General features: G+C 44.4%; 1 protein-coding gene across 1 annotated transcript; it reads right to left on the bottom strand.

Annotated features, from left to right (window-relative positions):
• Positions 1-4,201: 4,201 nt before the first annotated feature.
• On the bottom strand, positions 4,202-17,856 carry LAMP3 (lysosomal associated membrane protein 3). Its single transcript, XM_057367090.1, has 6 exons — positions 17,566-17,856; positions 14,504-15,252; positions 13,353-13,475; positions 10,580-10,637; positions 9,872-10,039; positions 4,202-7,006 (listed from the first exon to the last, which is right to left on the bottom strand). The coding sequence occupies exons 1-6, from the start codon at positions 17,609-17,611 to the stop codon at positions 6,867-6,869; spliced, it is 1,284 nt and encodes a 427-aa protein (XP_057223073.1). The 5' UTR covers positions 17,612-17,856; the 3' UTR covers positions 4,202-6,866.
• Positions 17,857-18,281: the final 425 nt, after the last annotated feature.

Below are 18,281 nucleotides of genomic sequence, written 5' to 3' on the forward strand. Positions count from 1 at the left end.
GCGGGCGGCAGCGGGGAAAGCCCTCAGGGGGGCGGGAGGGGGCGGAGGGAGCGCGTCACGGGGAGGAGAGCCGGCCTGAGCCCCGGGCCGAGCGGGGAGATGGAGCGCCTCACGGGGAGGAGAGCAGAGCCGGCCTGAGCCCCGGGCCCGAGAACCGGCCTGAGCCCCGGGCCCGAGCGGGGAGAGGGAACGCCTCACGGGGCGGAGAGCAGAGCCGGCCTGAGCCCCGGGCCCGAGCGGGGAGAGGGAGCGCTTCACGGGGAGGAGAGCAGAGGAGAGCCGGCCTGAGCCCCGGGCCCGAGCGGGGAGAGCCGCGGAAATGGCTGTGGGGGTGGGACTGAGAAACGGCGCTGAGAGGCAGAGGGAACAAATTTTATTTAAATATTAAACGATGGGCGCCGCCGAAAGGCTGCCGGCCCTGTGGGTGCACGGGTTCAGCTGAGCGTGTTCTTTAAGGAATGACATCCGGGCTCGTAACGGGACAGCSACACACAAACGTGAGGGTTGGTGGGAATGGCGCGGGCATCCTCACACAACACGTAACACATCTCTGTGCCCCGCTCCCTGCATCAAAACCGTGCAGATGGAAGACACAGTGGTGGAATCACTAATCACGGGATCAGTTACACTCCCTCAGGCTTTGAAGGTCATAGAGCCACCGAAGATCTGGCCTGGAAGGGGGCTTAAAGTTCATTTCCTTCCAACCCGCTGCCATGGGCAGGGACACCTTCCAGTAGCTCGAGTTGCTGACAACTCCATCCAGCCTGGCCTTGGACACTTCCAGGGATGGGGCATCCATAGCTGCTCTGGRCAGCCTGTGCCAGGGCCTCTCCACCCTCACAGGGATTAATTTCTTCCCARTATCCGTCAGYTTAAGGCCCAGCCCACCCAGGTGTGGGGCCTTGCTAAACCTGCCCAGCCGCAGCACAATCAAAATAAGTATTTTCAGCTGTTGTTTATAAGTAGCAAAGCAGCGGTGCTATCAGTTGCAATAGTGGTAGTTTAATGTCTGACGTTTTCTCCATACTCTGAAGCAGTAACAGTTTCTCATACAGAGAGCATTTTCGGTATGCAGGAAATCTCTGCTTGCTCCACTGTTGCTATTTTTACTTTGCCGTGGTGACCCCTCACACCAGGGACTGGATGGTTCAAGGAGGTTAAACAGACACTGGATCAGCTTGGGGAAATCCTACAGTCCCTTGGACCTGACTGCACGAGGGATCAGCGCCTGCTCTAAGGATGAGAGTTTAAAAATTAAATTATTAAGTGGAGCTTCCACTTCTCCATAATTCATACACTCCAATCTTCGTTGATATAGTATGCTGACAGCGTGGATCCTTTTGGAATCCAGATTTTTGCCTTTTGGAATCCAGATTTTTAAGATTTCATGTTTGTCTTAAACACAAGATGGCAGCATTTTATATAGTTTAGCTGTTGGACATTGAGGAGAGCTATAGATATTTTACAGTACATAAATCAGAGGTGGCAGGGGAGTTGATGCTTTTAGCAGTAGAACAAATGGAAGTGGMAAACTCATTTATTTTGCGAATCTGCTCTTGGTGAAGGCATCCTGCCAGCAGGGCTTTTAGGGCCTGCAAAGTCAAATGGGGTCACCAGATTGCACATGCAGATGTTTGAAAGTGCAGTGTAATAGCTTAAATGCAGAAATAATAATTTCCTCACTGACACCGGTAACAYGTTTGATGTGCCTCTGTAGACAGAGGCACTCTGGTGAACCTACTGATATAGTGGATAGGTTGGAAASWTTTTTTTTTTAATTTTATTGTGGAAGCCAGGCATATTTTGAAAGCTGCTTTGATTAATAATTTGAGTGATTTTCTCATAACAATTTTTTCCATGAGCAGATTGTGAAAAATGTAATTTGAAATATTAATTCATTTTCCTTGAGCAGATGACAAAAGCGTCATTCCATGGCAAAATGAGGTTAAGCATTGGCTGGACTCATGATTCATAGTCTTCAAATATTTTTGTGATGTAGGAAAGTCYCAGGCAAACTGAGATTCAAAACCAAGAGGTGTCTAATAAACACAGATATCGTGACACAGATTGAACACTTTCTTTTTTCCCAAGACATTTATTTTGTTTCTGCATGTTGGATATGCAACTTGCTCCATTCTTAAATTGTGAAGAAAGAGCTAAGTAAATGAGTCAATTAGTTCSTAATTTAATAAAGTACTTGGGACCAACCAATTCCATAGGCAGTAAGACTCACAGAAAAAGAGAAATGTATGTTTTGTGACATTTTGTGGCTAGCTGGGAAARCCCAGCTGCTGATGAAAGCCCAGCAGTGTTATGTTGCTGTAGCTGATAATCTTCAGACCCACAGACCCTCGCTTTGTTGGCATGCAATGGCCACGCAATGGGCGTGAGGAATATAAAAATACTCATTCTGTTTTCTTCTAAACATTCTGATGTAAATGTTTCTTCCACAAATTCCAAACTTTTGTGCCTCTGGGACAGTACAGGGCATGACTCACATATAGGGGCTTTTTGCCTTTAAGTAAAAATGGTTGACTCTTCCTCCATTTGCCACAAACCCTTGTCAAGAGAGAGAGAATTTTGAAATGTCAGCAGCCTTCGAGGACSTACTTCACACACACAAATGTGTATGTACCAGCCCTGTTTATAAAACATAAACAAGTGAGGAACCTTGCCCAMTAAATAGGTGAAAATCTGTCACCARATTTAACATTGTACCAGACAAGTGCCAAAGGGCAGAGCAGACTGCCCCTGCTCTCCAGGCAGCCCTGGTTTTCTCCTGAAGGACAAATCAAGGGGCTTGCAAAGTTTTCACCTTGTGACATTRAATTATCAATCATGTAGGAATGTSCACTGACACCGGAAATTAGGTGAATAATAATTCTGGCATTTTATCCCTGAGGGAAGTTATGGCTCCTCTGCYGYCCTCACTGGCACTTCTCAGCCAAGYTCCTCAGTCAGCTGCTGGCAGCAGAGATTCGTTTTTCTCCCCCAACTTTACCACATCTTCTGCTTTCCTGGAGTCCATCTAACAACTTTTGCTTCATGAAGAGCTCAAAAAGTGAGACTCACTCAGCCATTTGAGAGGTAAAATCATTGCACAGCAAACACATGCTAATGATTAAATACAGCCTTTATTACAGAAACACCAATAACAGAAAAATAAAGATCGTRTCTTACTTCTCATAGCAAGTTATTTTTAGCAGCCATACATTATAGCAAGCTAGAAGTGATCAGTCAAACCATGTTCAGACACCCAAGRTGCCAATCTACATCTCCCTTCCTCTTTTAATTGAATTAACAGCTATTTCTTAATTTGGGCTTGTCCATTAGAGAACAAAAAGGAATGAAAGAAATTAAACCTTGCTTTATATACTCCTCAGTGACCTAAGTGTGACATCATCACACTGCAGCCTTGTCCCCTCCCACAGCAGACAAAACTGCCCTGCTGCCCGTGCTGTGACCACTATGGCCCACCTAGTTTGCAGGTAGTTTACCAAATATCCTCTTTTTGTATGGTGTTCTATTAGGGATTATTTRTTCAAGATGTTTCCTCAGACAAGAAGTTTAAAAGAGTAAGTTTGGCAATACCAACACCAATTACCCTACAGAGTTTTCCCAATAAGAGGAAGACCTCAAAATCACTCCATTAGATTAAAGAGTACCAGCTAAATACACTCCGAAATTCTGGAACAAAATAAATACAGGTGTCAGCTTTTAAAGCTGCACAGGGACCAGCTGAGCTATCTGATTTTAATTCAGCATTAAATTTGGAGAGGCAAAACKCCCTGCTGTGCTGACACATCTCTGGAGCAGACTGGTTGGGTTTTGGGATCAGGGATGGAGGTGATGGGATGCAGGCGGGCCACAAGGGGGAGAAAGGTTGCACTTAGAGGCTGGGATCTCCTGCTGCAGTAAGGAATTCTCCAATGGATACTCTACTAGTGTTAAGCACTAACTCCATTGGATTAATTTTGCAGCATTTCCTGGGACCATCCAATTGTTTCATTGTTTCAAGTGCACACGTGCACTTCACCTGTGCCAGCCAGAGCAAGTCTAGAGTATCATTTATGTACAAAGGGCACAATGCAGCTACATAAAAACAGCAAACAAATAATAGCAGGAAAAAGCATAAGAACAAATCAAGTAAACSCGAATCCAAACATTGTTTWATACCAACAGGTTGATTCGCTGYAGAAAGAAAAAAAAACTGGGGRGRAATCTTTCATCACTGGTAAAAATGYCAAAAGATGTCACAATATTAAAAACAGAATTAGCAGGCATTAATAAAACATTTCTGTCCTCATCCTCATTAAACTTTTTTAAAAGATTAATAYGTAAAATCCAGTGAATATTAACATAAAGGAATTTTTCGGAACAGAACAAGCAAATGTTATRTCCGTGTCAGTAGAAGTAACAGAGATCATGGAAACCAACAATCCAAAGAACATGAGAAATGGGACTCAGCTTTGAGTGGCAGAGATGTCTATTGATCACTGGGCAGAACAGCTCAAGGTCAGACCATGTGCTGAGGTTTTTAGGCATAGTTTGTTGTTAAAATGTCCACATGTAGCAGTCTGGGACTGTACACTCCTACTGCAGGCTCATTTTTAGATGGAAGCTCTTCACACATTTACTTTTCCTCCCAGACATCTCATTTTTTAAAAAAATGTGAATGCTTTAGTTCAGTATAAAAACCTGCTTTCTAAACAACTGATTRATAGTGGTAACTAATCCCAAGAAGSAGAGGGATCTTATTAGGCSCAAGGTCTGAGTCCAGTGTCTGCTTGTCTAAGGGGGAAAGGAGGAAGGGAAAATGAGCTCAATAAATCTCACTAAGCATTATGAACAGTGCTGGAGCCCTTTACAGAACAATAACTGAAATACTTACATTTCAATTTGTGTATCCAACTGAATACAGTTCAAACACTGTAYCTGTATTCAAGGCTTGGAAGTCTGGTATTCCATTTCTTCTGCTATTTTACCTTATAAATACATTCAGCTGTCCCTGTGCTCACAGCTGGTTCTTTGTTCTGATGTTTCTCCAAGTGYAAAAGTGCTTCAAAATTGTCTTTATCTCTTTTTTATTGGTTCATTCAGACTCAAAGGGAACATTTCTGGAGAATGTTAATTACTTCCACAGCCACATATTTTATTGGTTATAGAACAGTATGACCATGTTTCCTGCTTCACACAGACCAGCACCTCTTGGTAATTCATGAAATAGAAGGATTCTTTTCTTTCTTAACTAAGTACATTTGCAATGGTTAAATACTATTAAATGTCAAAACTATTTTTAAAATACTTAAGGGAGTATCTGAAAAGACATAACTATCAGTTTTACCCAGTGAAAATCCAGTGAGGTTCCATCACCATTAATAACTGTGCAGGAATTGGGCCATTATTCATGAAAATTAAATTAGCTCCCAGCATTTCCATTTTATTTAGACACAGATTAAATTTTCAAGGTATTTTTGCATATGACTTGAGTCTWTCTTTTGTTTAATAAGTGCCAGTCCACAGACCTTCTCCAGGACAAAATTTTATTAATAAAATTGCAGCCATTTCCCTAACTCCTTGGGGGAAGTGTGCTCTTATTAAACATTATCTTCTCCTTTGCAAATGCTTTTAAATGTAATTTCTTACCATCTTGATGTCGTTTGCTTYAGTGAGCAGATTGTGGCACATACATGTGTTTGTTTACATGCACATTTGCACATAGGTTTGGCTTTGTAAATTTTCAGTGACAAGGCGCATTTCCTTGTAACAACGAAGAACATGAGCTGGACTTAATCTCAAAAGCAATTACTATTCTCATGCCTTCATCATTGATTTAGCAGGAAAYAGACTACAGAGCCTATCAATTAGTGTACTTTAAAGCAGCTCCAAATCATTTCCACATGAAAATCCAGCTGCTCAGCTGTGAGCACACTGGAGAACACTCACTTTTGGACAGGGAGTTTGTCCAAGGCCTTTACTTCCCACGGAAGCCTTGACCATACAGCATCAGTGGATTTCCATTTCTCATGGAAAGGTCTGTCCCAAAGGCGGTCACTTAATCCCAGGCATTTCCAGTGTGTGGCATCTCCCTGCATTAAGAGACCACCGTGCTGCTGTCTCAGTAGAGGGGCAGTTCCTGGGCTCACTGTGGTCACTGGGACAGGTCCATGTCTGAACAGGATGTGGGGATTCCTGAGCTCCCACAGGAACATGACATACTACGCTCCAGAGAAAGGATCACATATCACCACTGTGTCTTTGCAAAGGACTGAAAGGGGAAAACCCAGGCACTTAGGATACAAAACAGTGTKGTAGGACTGCTAAGAATGTGGTTATGAAAGGAGTCACACTGACATTTCCCCTGAGATTTTGGCACACACCATGTTCCCAAAAAGCTTTCAGTGAGCTCTTACTTACCAGGGAAGAGCTCTGTGGAAATAGAGCTGTGGACCTCTGGTTTATTCACCTGAAGGTCAGACTTATATCATTTAGTAAATCTAAACACTAGCATTAACAAACGTAATGGATTTTCTGGGGGATGGTGATACTGCTTGCTTTAAGCTATTTTTAGAATCTGACTTAGGTGATCTGAATGAYATCCCTTGTTGATAACAGAGAATTTAGGCTCCTGATTTTGGTCATCTGGACTACATCTAAATTAGATGCTAAGAATAGCCTAAAGTAGAGGATGTGAGTTCTCGCCTTCCCATCTTAAAGAAACTCCTTCCAGAAATATTCATTAGCTGTAAACACATGGTGTCATCTCACTTAAAAATGTGGCTTCAGGGCAGTGGGATTGCCAGGCAGAAGCAAAAACTCCTSTGACTTTTCTGCTTGCTGCACACATGTGAACGTGTACAGGCACCTCAGATGCGCTGATATCCTCTTTGTGGCTTTCTCCTGGAGATCAAGAAGGTGACAAACACAATGACAAACAATCCCAGGATACACAGGCAYACTGCAATGGGAGCTGCTTTGCTGCTTCTATCGAGAAAACATTCTTCTTCTGAAAGGAAAAGGAGATCAGAGAATGCGTTATAGCAGAACACCATACTCCTAGATTGTACATCTATATTCCAGAAAAGCTGGCAAATACAAGCCAGAAGTTCTCAAAACCTTGCTTTCTTTGTTTTCTTTTTCCTGAGCTATATTTCCATGGTGAACCTTAGCWCAAGAGAACTATCCTTGCCCTTTTTGCAGTAGACCTGTGCCTCCCTAGAGAGTGGCTCTGCTCCCTCATRTCTGCAGGAAAAGGTTCTGATATAAATCATATCTTTGAAGGACCATCCAAAGATATCGGTACAAACACACCTCTTAGTTACARAGAGCACAAATCCTGACTTCCTCAGCCAGTTCATACCCAAATGAATAGTCAAGTCATCCTCTCATTAAACAGAACCTTATTACTTTAAAGAGRGCTTCCAGACTGAGGTAAATTCACAGCTTTCCTAGGGAGAGGCTGCACCATGTGGGCCACTGACAGAAATGGAAAATTTACCCAGTAACAGTGGCAGGATCCATCTCAAATTCMAAATACAAGTGTAGCCCTGGGAGTGAAGGCAATGTCTGGGAACGGCCACTAATGTGTTATCCCAGACCTGGACCAGGCCTCCATATTCCATCTGATTTACAGGAATGGTCCTTCCTGGGGCTCCAGGGAAAGACACACCTCCATCACACCACTGTGAGAGGCACCTGCAGAGCAAACTGTCCTCTGAGCAGGGCAACGTGGTCAGCAAACCCCACAGCACATCCCAGGTCAGCAGTAAATCCAGTTCATAGCCAGGATATGAAGGATATCCAACACCCTGAGCCCCTCTCACTCCCTGTGGCTGTTCCAAGGCAGGTTTCAACAGCACTCTGAGATAAAAGCCTCGAGTGTTATTCTATGACTATGCTGGCACAGGCTGTAGCTTGGCTTGGGCTTTTCCCCATGGGAATCTTTTACACTGTCAGCAGGCAGTGAGCCCAGGGAACATGTGGAGTGCATGACATCATGTCACAGCTCCAGAGCCTCCACATGGCTCTTCCMAAAATCTGATCCTCTTCTGCTCTAATCCAGATGGTGATGCAATGCCACAAAGCCAAAGGCATGAGCATGCTACTAGAAGTTGTCTTTCAAAAGCTTTGTCTGGTTAACATAACCTGCTGTTAAATGAGCTGAAAAATATCTGCATCTAAGTGTTGTAAAAGCCAGAGATGTTTGAATTGCCTATTTTGCTTTGATGAAATGTTGGAAATAAAGGAATGAACTCTATGAACTCTAGAATTTTTTTCTGATACAYTGAGGTACAGAAGACCCTTTTACAGATTTCCAGACTCAAACAGATCAATCTACTGATGTAATGCTGCTGCAATACAAAATTCTAAGGAACTTGAAACCAGTGACCATTAATGTTTTCTTTTTCTTCCCCATTTAAAGATAAGCAAATCAAGAGCAACAGAAGTGAAACTATCAGTCTCGAGATACCCAAGGGGAGGAGGCTGATGATATGTTTAGTCATTCCTTCACCGGGGATTTTCTCTTTCAGAATCTGCATATGCAGCTGATACAAAACAGTTTCATGACAGTTTGTGGCCATTGGGGAATTATTTCAGWGGTGCTAGCTGCTTTCTCAGCTCTTTGATTAAGAGCAAAACTAATTTAAATTTATATATGTTATTGACTARCAGAGATTAGTCTGACCTTGGACAGAGAGAGAGAGAGGGAGAGACAGAGAGCATCCTTCTCAGTTGAGTCTCTCCTAGAGGTGAGGCCATACCTAATCCCAAAACTGAACTCATTCATTGTACGCATTTGAATGGGAATGGAGGGGACGTTGGCATCCCACGAGTTCTTCCAGTTCTTCAATATTATGCCATGAAAAAATTCTTCATGAGAATGAGAATATATAGATTGGATTCTCAGTGTGGCTTTTTAAAAGTCCATGTCTTWAAAAAAGCCCCAAATGTTGTTTCCCATTATATTCCTTTTAGAATAAGAAAGGAATCGAAATAGTGACAGAAGAGAAATTGGTCAAATAGAGCCAAACTGAGTCAAAAGACAGATCTAAAGTAAAAAAGAATACAGGGACAATATTTTGTAAGCACACAGAAAGACAAGTATCAGAAGAAGGAATGTTTTATTGGTGCATTTGAAAGACTGAAGAGCTGTTCAGCCTCTCTGTGCACCTGAGTTCTTGTATGGGAATGTCCTKAGAGGAAGCCACAGAAATGAGAAGATGGACAATTTGAAGGAGACCACCTAGTCCCCCTCTCTTGTCTTTTACAACRTATCTGGTTGCCTCTTTGTGGCACTTCTCCAAGAAAAGACAAATTGCAGAGATGAGCATCACGTTTAATTCTGAAGCTGGGAGTGGGCCAGTTTACTCCTSCTCAGGAGCACATTTCATCATGTCTAGACACAGCTGCTCTGAAAATATCATCCTGCATTCACAAATATCCCTTAGCTGGTAATTCTGCTGCTGCAGCTGTGGGACAATGTGAGTATCAGGAGCCTTTAAAAATASCTAAAATCTGACTATATTGAGAACAGTGACCTGGAACTCAACTTCACATGTTGGGTTTTTGAGCAGTGCACTGGTGGTGAACACACCTCTGCTTGCTTTGGAGAAAATGGGTGAAGAATAAARTTGTGGCTGTAGAGCTGAACAATTTTAATGAGCAGATAAAACAGAAGGTACTGAATGCAGGAGGGAAAGATACTTTTCCATCCTCCATGGGTATTAGCATTGTGTTGGAAACGACTCAGGAAAGGTTGAGAAAACAGCAGTGGGATGTGCATGGGTAGAGTTTAGCAAATTACATCCATCAGGCCACTGAGTGCTGACATGTAGGTCTGGGAAGGRTGGAAAGGTGTCCCTGTACTCACCGTTTCCAAACTGGTTATCAGCAATGTCAAATGCCTGCAGCTGCACATGAACAAAGAGGATCTGGAAGTTCCTCTCCAAGGTGAAGGTTTGCCTGCTGGCACATTTGAAGGAATTCCCCAGCTTTGTTGTAAACAGCTTCTCATTTAGGACTGCGAAATAAAGCATTCCTGGAGGCCAGAGAGAGACAGATGAGAATCCACATTAAGTCTGYTGGAACCAACATCTTTCTGAGGTAAAATGGAGGATCCCCAGTATTTTGGCACAGCAGYAGTCACAGAGGTGATTAAAGCATGGATATTTTCTCCATAAATGATCATTTGTTTTTGTTACATGTTTAAATRAGTGCTTTAACTATCAATGCTGAGCTTAGGTCTGAAAAAGTGGCTACAATTTCAGATAGTTCTTCAAATCACATTTTAACAAATCGAGTTTGCAAGAGGGGGTTAAAAGTCTCACAGGAGCAGACAGGTTTGAAGTAATCTCTATTCTGAAAGAGTGGGGCAAGAAAAGAAATCACAAAGAAAACGATAGTGATTAAACTGCTGTTGGGTCCCTTCTCTTCCATTTTTATACCCTAAGATTTAGGTGAATGACACATTGAAAGCTTGATAAAACACATATTTACAGACTCCAATGTTTCGAAGATATGAAAGCTTATCCCACCACAAAACAATTCAACATGAAATTAAGACTGTAAAATCACTGACCTTCAGAAGAAAACTGTATTCTGCTATCAATTTTACTGACAAAGTAACTTGGAGCTTGCTGCAAAAGAAGGTATATCTTTATTAATAATATATATTTGTACYTGTAGGGAAAAGAAACTCAGCTCACCATAGCAAAATGGTCATAAAGAATTTCCCAAAGAAACACATTGCAAAGCATCACCTTTGAGACCCAAGAACCAACCCTCTTGGATGTATTTTTCTTTTGCAAATCTCAGATCACCAATTCTGCTCAGTTCAGTGAAATGAGACCATGCAGGTGTCATTTTATACAAACGACTCAGGCTGGATAATCACGAGATACTTGTGATAACTAMAAGTAGGAGGACTGCTGACATGGAAAGCACCTGGCACAACAGCACAGAACAAAACTTCCAGCCAGGTGTCCTGCCTGCACGTGTCTTGAAACCCTGGTGCAACCTGGACACCGCCCTYCCCTGGAGTGTCACAGGGAGAGAGGCAGCCCTGGGAGCTTCCCTGGTWGCAGTGCTGGAATGTGATGTGATGTGATGGCAGCCCTGCTGCCCAGTTTAATTCCAGCTGTGAGCACACAGGGACTGGTGAGTGCAGCTGGTGGATAAATGGCAGGAGACACAAATGTCTCCTGTGCACCCTGGTAGGAATGGAGTGGGAAAATTGAAGAAAGCAATACACCAGAGAAGAGGTTCTCRGCATTATTCCAACTGAAGGACATGAATAGGTGAAATATGACCATTTTGGGTGGCAGTGATATGTTCTGCTTGGTCACAGTWAAAAACTTTGCTAGTGGAAAACACCTGCTCCTACTTCATGTCTTGTGGGTTGGTTACACAACTTCCTTTTTTCAAGCCCTTTGCAGAAGCCACTGGAGTGGTGAGCAATGAACCTGCCACCCCTGCCCCAGGACCTGAGCCAGCTCCTCTCCCACCAGGGACAGGCACAAGTGCCACTGCTGGAACACTCCTGCTTCAAAGCACTGAGAGAGGCTGTGGGGACCAAACACATAAAAGCCAGCAGCATGATAATTTCTTATTAACTTGAAATTCAAAGCAGTCCAAGCTGAGCCTTGCTATGCTCTTGAGGCTTATCTTTAAGTGGAGAGTGGATTGTCTAATGCCGTGCCAAAAAACACCTTTTTCAGGGCAAGGCAGGTCAAGCACCTCCTAAAGGTTCACGTCAGCCTCCTTAGCACTGCTGCAAGCTGGGGCTTTCATGGGTACTTGAATCCCCAGCCTTTCTTTAAGGGTTCTTGTAGCACCAAAAATGCTCCTCTTGTTGCAGGAAGCACACATTTAAAGCAAACACTCACGGTCTGAACTGATCCTTTGTTCTAAAACAGCTCCTTCATTTTTTCACCTCACTTTTCCTCTGAAGCTCTGAGAAAACTTTTTGCTATAAACTAAAATAAAGATGATTACTGACTGAAATATTTTCTCTGTTCAAGAATTAATGACACATGTGGGGTATAATCTGCTGTTCCCTCTTGGACTTTCTATGAAAATGACTGATAACCCATTTGTACTTTTCTTAATTGTCTCTAATTTGAGCTTGGAACCAGGCTCTAAGACTGACATTGGCTTGATTAATTGAAGGACACAGATCAGCAGAGATGGCCAGATGAAGCTCTCAGCTGCTGTGAGCCCCAGGACATGGCCTTGCTGCACATTGCACAGTTTGATGGGATCCAACCTGTACTGCATTCCTGCCCAATGCTCACTGCCCATTAATGACTTTATACAAAGCATTAACTTCTGTCTTAGCCCTGCTGGCATCATCACCCAGCYCTCACARCTTTCAGGTAAATRGTGCTGYCTCACAAAATCTGCAAATGCCTGARGAAGCAAGAGGGATTTTCTCCTCAGGGATTTTCTCCTGTGCTTATAATAACTGCAGCATTCTTGGCAGCTTGTGTTAAAGCCTCAAYCACCTGTGATGTGGTAGAATAGTGTTATCAACAGACACAATGTCAAAGACAAAGCTCATTTTCCCACTGTGAAAGCAGAATCTCTCATCTTGCCCAAGTTTCTGTGTGTGTTTGTAGGTCTCCCTGGTGTGGTGCATTTTAAGGSCGCTTATCTACAATTTTGTTGTTGYAGTTCACTTSTTTGRAATTTTCCACTCAGAAATTAGAWGAAATTAGGCYYCTYCAGCTGTGGATGTGTCATRKCTCRTGGGCATTTAAAACTGMACAGGCTGTCCTTTCAATCTGACAACCCCAGGTGGCTTTTATGGGAAGCAAATGGCTGAGAGCAACTTGACAGTGTGAGGTGAGTCAGCACACCTTGTTCCACACAGGGACTGCACCATTCCAATGCAAACAGCAGACCTGACCTTCCCTTCCATGAGACTTTTACCTATGCAAAAAAGAGACTCAGATTTTGCTTGGCTATTTCTAGACTTTGTGTTGCTTGATGAGCATCTTGAACACTCTCTGGCACTTTCTATCAGAGGATGGCAGAGCACCCTGCTTACCCTTCTCTTCCAAAYTGAAAGTTCAAGACAAGAACTGAAAGACAAGACCTGATTTAACACTGAAGTCAGTTGTGCTGAGTGTGATGTTGCACCAGGCAGTCTCCAGAGGTATTTCCCAGCCTGAACTAATCCATGGTTCTATGATTCTAACCCTTTGGGAAGGACAGGAGTAACAGTGCCTTACATAGATGGAAAACAAGCAYGGGGATAGATGAAATGCCTTTTGCCACAGCTCAGGCTGGATCAAAGGCAGCCTARCCTCTTCCAATTCTAAACACACCTTCCCTCTAAATGCAGCAGTTACCTTTACAAAGGTGAAGTTTACAAATCCTCCACTAAAAGTTAAGTTCAGCTCAGACTGCACCGTGCCACAGCTTCCAGATATCTGTGTCCCATTGGGGTTGACAGTCACAAACTCCACCTGCTCCTGTAGAGAGAAGAGACATTGTAGGGCTGCTGCTGAAGAGAATGAACTGAGTAACAAAGGTTTACAGCAGCCTCCCCCAGACAGGCTCTGTGTGGCTGAATGAACAGGCCATGGGTGGTGGCAGCCAAACTGCTGCCTGCCAGGGTCATTCTCCACTKGTAAACCAGCACTGGTGGCTGTCTGACACATCACTGAGCTGTTCCAGTGCATTAAGCTGGCAGAAAATATTTGGTTTCTATTCATTCAGAGGGAGGGCCTTATGCTATTACAAACATCTCACTATGGTCTGGTAAGGCTGGGAATCCTGCTCCCTGCCTGGCTTCTGCCAGGACAAGGGATGAAAATTAYCAACATTAGAGACTCATCCCATGTTAGAAATACCCAGACATCAAATATGAATATTGGTATTTGTAACAGGGATGGCTCGAGCATGAGAACTCCAGAGCCTGAGGATGTAGGTCAATGTGCTGTATTCATGGAGGTTACAAAACCTTAAGCCTGAGGGACACAATTGCCATTTCAGGGTGTAWGACATCTTTTGCTCAATCATTCTCAACAGATCACTTCTAGGAGAGGGGAGCAGCTCTTCAAGATCTGGCAGTTCCTGTGATCCTAAAATCCCCATACATCAGCACGAGGACAACTCACCTCTGAATCCAAGTCTGTGAACTGACAATTTCTTGCTTTTGTTGCAACCCACAGTGTCAAGCTCTTCGTTGAAGTCAGTTCAGATTTTWACTAACCTCCCATTCTAGGAAGCACAAATAACCCTGCAGGCTGATCTCCTGCCCCACTATTGCTCCCACACAACTATCACTGGAATAAGAAAGGACCTTGTATGTCCCCTGGCATCATCTTCAAACAGACCAAAGCACAGCAGCTGAGACACTGTGGCATATGAGGGCCTTAGACTGGCAGCAAACCACTTATTTTTATCATAGAAGCTAATTCTGAAAATGGCTTGGAAAGAAGAAGAACAAACTCCACCTAATGAAGGAAGTCACTACAAAGCTGAGCTCCCACCTCACCTGTTGWGTATCCTGAGCCATCAGCTGCAGACCCATGACAGCTTTGATGCAGGTYGTGTTCCCATCAGAAACGGTGTAGGTGCCAGTGGGGATGGCAGAGGGCTGTGGGACAGGAGAGGGGCTCACTGTCCTGGCAGAGGATGTGGGGGCTGTTTGTGTCCCTGCMTGGGTGGTTGTGGTGCTGCTCACTGCTGTGGCTGTTGGAGCCTCAGTGGCTGTCGTTTGTCTCCGTGACCGCGTGCTGCGCCCGGCTCTCTGCGAGGTGGTGGCTGCAGAGGTGTTGGTGGCAGCTGTCACCTGGGTACTCACTGTCTCATGTTTCAGGGAGGTGTTGGTGGCTGCTGCTGTCGTTTCTGTGGTCTCACGTGTTCTCCTCCCACGCCTGGTGGAGGAGACAGAGGGGGTGGTTTTGTTCTCCACTGCATCAGTAACGGAGAGCATTGTCTGGGTGGTGGCCTGGCTGTCTGTGCCGGTGGTGTCTGCGGCTGTTGTGGACACGGTGCCTGCTCCTGCCTGCTCTGCCCCGTGCTGGCCTGGAGCTGCTGTTGCCTGGTGCTGCTCTGATGTTCTGTGGCTCATGGGCATTGTTTGAAGAGACCCTGTGCTGTTAAAATGAACGGTGGCACTTTGATGGGGTGAGGAATAATAAAGGGAAGGCGGCTGAGCAGAAGTAGCCATTTGGTGGAAGGATGTGGTTTCTGGATACAGTTTGACCCCCAGGGCCACCTCAGCAAAGCAGGAGGAAAATGCTGCAAAGAAACTAAAGTCAGTAGTCTAGAAACCTTTACATTTCACTTTTATGGTGATAACCACAACATAACTGCACTGATTTTGTTATCAAATGGGTGACATTTTTTTATTCTTCGTTTGGCTCCAGTCATGATAGGAGAGTGAAAGCAGACACCCCGCAGGACAAACCACAGTTTGGCACCACTCCCTCCGATTTATCACCTCTGACATTTCCCATTCCAGTGGGAGMACATTGGCTCCCAGCTCTCCACGCACTGAGGAACCAGACCTTGCACAACCCCCAGGCAGCACAAGAATTCCCTGCAGGCAGTAGTACAGCAGGAATTGCTGGAAGCACATTGTCRAGGTGTAAGGAAGATGAAGTGGGTGTAACAGCCAAAGGGGCTGTTGGTTACTCACCATCCATGTGTAGAGAAAGGGGATGTTTCTGTGTGTGTGAGGAAGTGAGGCAGTAAAATGGTTTACAATGGATTCACAATAATCTGGGAAACCAGTTTGGGAGACAGGGAAATTCCTGATATTTACTCGTGGTTTTATGGTAGTCACATCAGCTTAAACCCTRAAGTTCTTCCTGGAAGAACCCAAAGAAAGACCATCTCTCTTAGTGATGAACTCTCAGAAATGGGAACTAAAAAATATCAGGAGGCAGCATTCAGTGGCCACACGAGAAAATACAGCACCAAAATTTTGGACCACATCAGAAAATAGTCACAGCACCAAATTTATTCTTCTGCCTACTAACATTTCCAGAAACACGTCCCTTGCAGAAGTGAAAAGAAAATATCTGGCTCCTAAATGTAAATAAAGAAGTGAACAAAAAGTAGGAAAGTACACTGTACAATAGGTGAATCCCAACACTTCTGCTTTGGTGACAAGTTTCGGTCCTAAGGGATGTCACTGCTCTGCTCCCAGGCGCTGTGGTGAGAAGCTGAGTGCCCAGTGCCATGGCCTGGCCTGTACCAGGGTATGTGACAGAAACTCTTACTGAGGATTTTTTCCCTTTTTCATCTAACCACACTCATCTGTTCAGTTGCCCAGCAGGTTTGTTCTGCTTTTTGCTGCCAGMAGAAATGCTCGTGTTTAGCTGATTCTGAGGGGACACAAAACCTCACCGAGCTCCTGTAATCACTGAAAATGCTCTCACCAGCCCTGGCTGCTTTGGTTTTTTCAAGGAATTGGAAAAGCACTGAGATTTTCTGAGAGGTTTCAGTACTATTAWAGCTTCTCTCCAACCCATTTGACCTTTATCCCTTAAGCACTAATTATGTTTAATTCCCTGTCTGCATACAAAGACTTTACTTCATCATTAGACTGTGATATTAATAGAACATCAAAAAACAAATTATTAAAGAAAAGATCAAAACCGGGTAAGGAGCAGAGGAAACAAGTTTTCTCTTGTCAAAAGTGACTGCTGACCACTGAATTATTAGTGTTGCTTCACAGGCTGATCTTGCTCTCTTTTCATTTATGTATTTTAGGGGTACTTCAGCAGATTCTGGCTGTGAAGCAGACGTGGGAAAGCAAAGGATCGAGTAGGAGCTGCTCGTGATTGAGTCCCTGGGCACTTTCCCTGCTCAGGGACTGGGAGGGGAATGGGGGCTGTTCCTTGTGTGATCCCTGCGTGCCCATGGCAAAACACACCACAGTGTCCCGACACGAGCTCAAACCCTTGGCCATACCACAGATTAAATCACACCCAGTCCTTCAGCAGGTAAATTTGGAGCTGCTGCAGGTGTTGAGCAGTGACTTAAAGCACAGGGAGAGGTCCTTGATCTGTGTGGCTCCCCAGATTTTCACAGAGCAGCACTAAAGATCAAATGGTGACTCTGATGGGGTTCACCATTGAAAGAACCCTGTCTTCTCCAAGCGCCTTGCCTCACTCCTGCTTTCCTGACCCTGCTCTGCATCTTCCATCGCAGACAAATTAATGACTCGAGCAACGCTTCTTTAGTTTATTTTCTTGCTTGTCTCACTTAGGATTTTCAGTTAGTTCTGCAGGTCTGGCAATTATTTTTAATTAAGAAATGCAAAGTCAAAAAGTTTGCTTCTAACTTGACTGAACTGACTCGTTCAGAGTTAATGCCACCTGAGTGCAAGGGAAAATATAAAGGAAAACATCAAACTAAGTCTATACAAGCTGCAATTAACTGCAGATATGGTGATTTCTTAGCAGTGTGACTTTGCTGAAAGTACCCTTAGTGCTAGAACAAAACTGTTCAAAGTTTTCAGTCTCTTAGGCACTGTCCTGACTGCAAGGAATCAAAACTGGCATAATGTCCCATTTTTTAGGTAGAAATGATGCTGTTACTCACCACAGGCGAGGGTCAGCGAGATGAGCGGCCGTGTGCTCCTCCCCATGRCCAGCTCGGTGCGGCTGGAGATGCTGCTGGTCCCCGGGGAGCGGCTGAGAGGAAACCGAGATTGCCTGCGGACTGRAAAGTTTCACTTCATGCAGGGAGTGCTCAGTCACATGGCTGGGAAGGAGGTGGAGAGAGAGGGGCAGAGCGATGCTTCTCGTCTGTAAACTCACGCAGAAGGAARTAAGTGATGGTTAGGAAAGAAAGTGAAAAGAGAAATGACTGCTGGGCTGACTGAGAGGAGGACAAGCTCTCTCTGCACCTGAGACCTGGGCTCTGCCAGGCCAGGGAAAGCTTTGTGCATGTCCCTCCTGCCCGATAACCTGGTGCAAAGTGCCCCAGCAGAGGGTACAGCCCCAAATCAGTGCTTCCCCTGTGTTCTTTAGAAACTTCCCTTAAGGCCAAACTCCTTTTATGTTAGGGCACAGAGGGGAGAGGTGTGGCCTCTGCACAGAGAGCTGCTGAAAGTGAGACAGGGCTGAGCAGAGCCCTGGACTGGCTCTTGTCCCGGTGGGGACCATTCTCTGCTCACTGCGGGAACATGGTGATGACACCAATGATTTGAAAAGTCAAGTGAAGTGAAGTTTGCCCCCAGAAATCTCCATGAAATCAATTCCAGTTTGCATTGTGTTTCTACATTCTCATTTTCATCTGCTTGCMTTTCCACATGA

This window comes from Malurus melanocephalus, unplaced genomic scaffold (assembly GCF_030028575.1).
Source record: "Malurus melanocephalus ecotype Western Australia unplaced genomic scaffold, MMel_1.1 scaffold_75, whole genome shotgun sequence".
Classification (NCBI taxonomy): Eukaryota; Metazoa; Chordata; class Aves; order Passeriformes; family Maluridae; genus Malurus; species Malurus melanocephalus.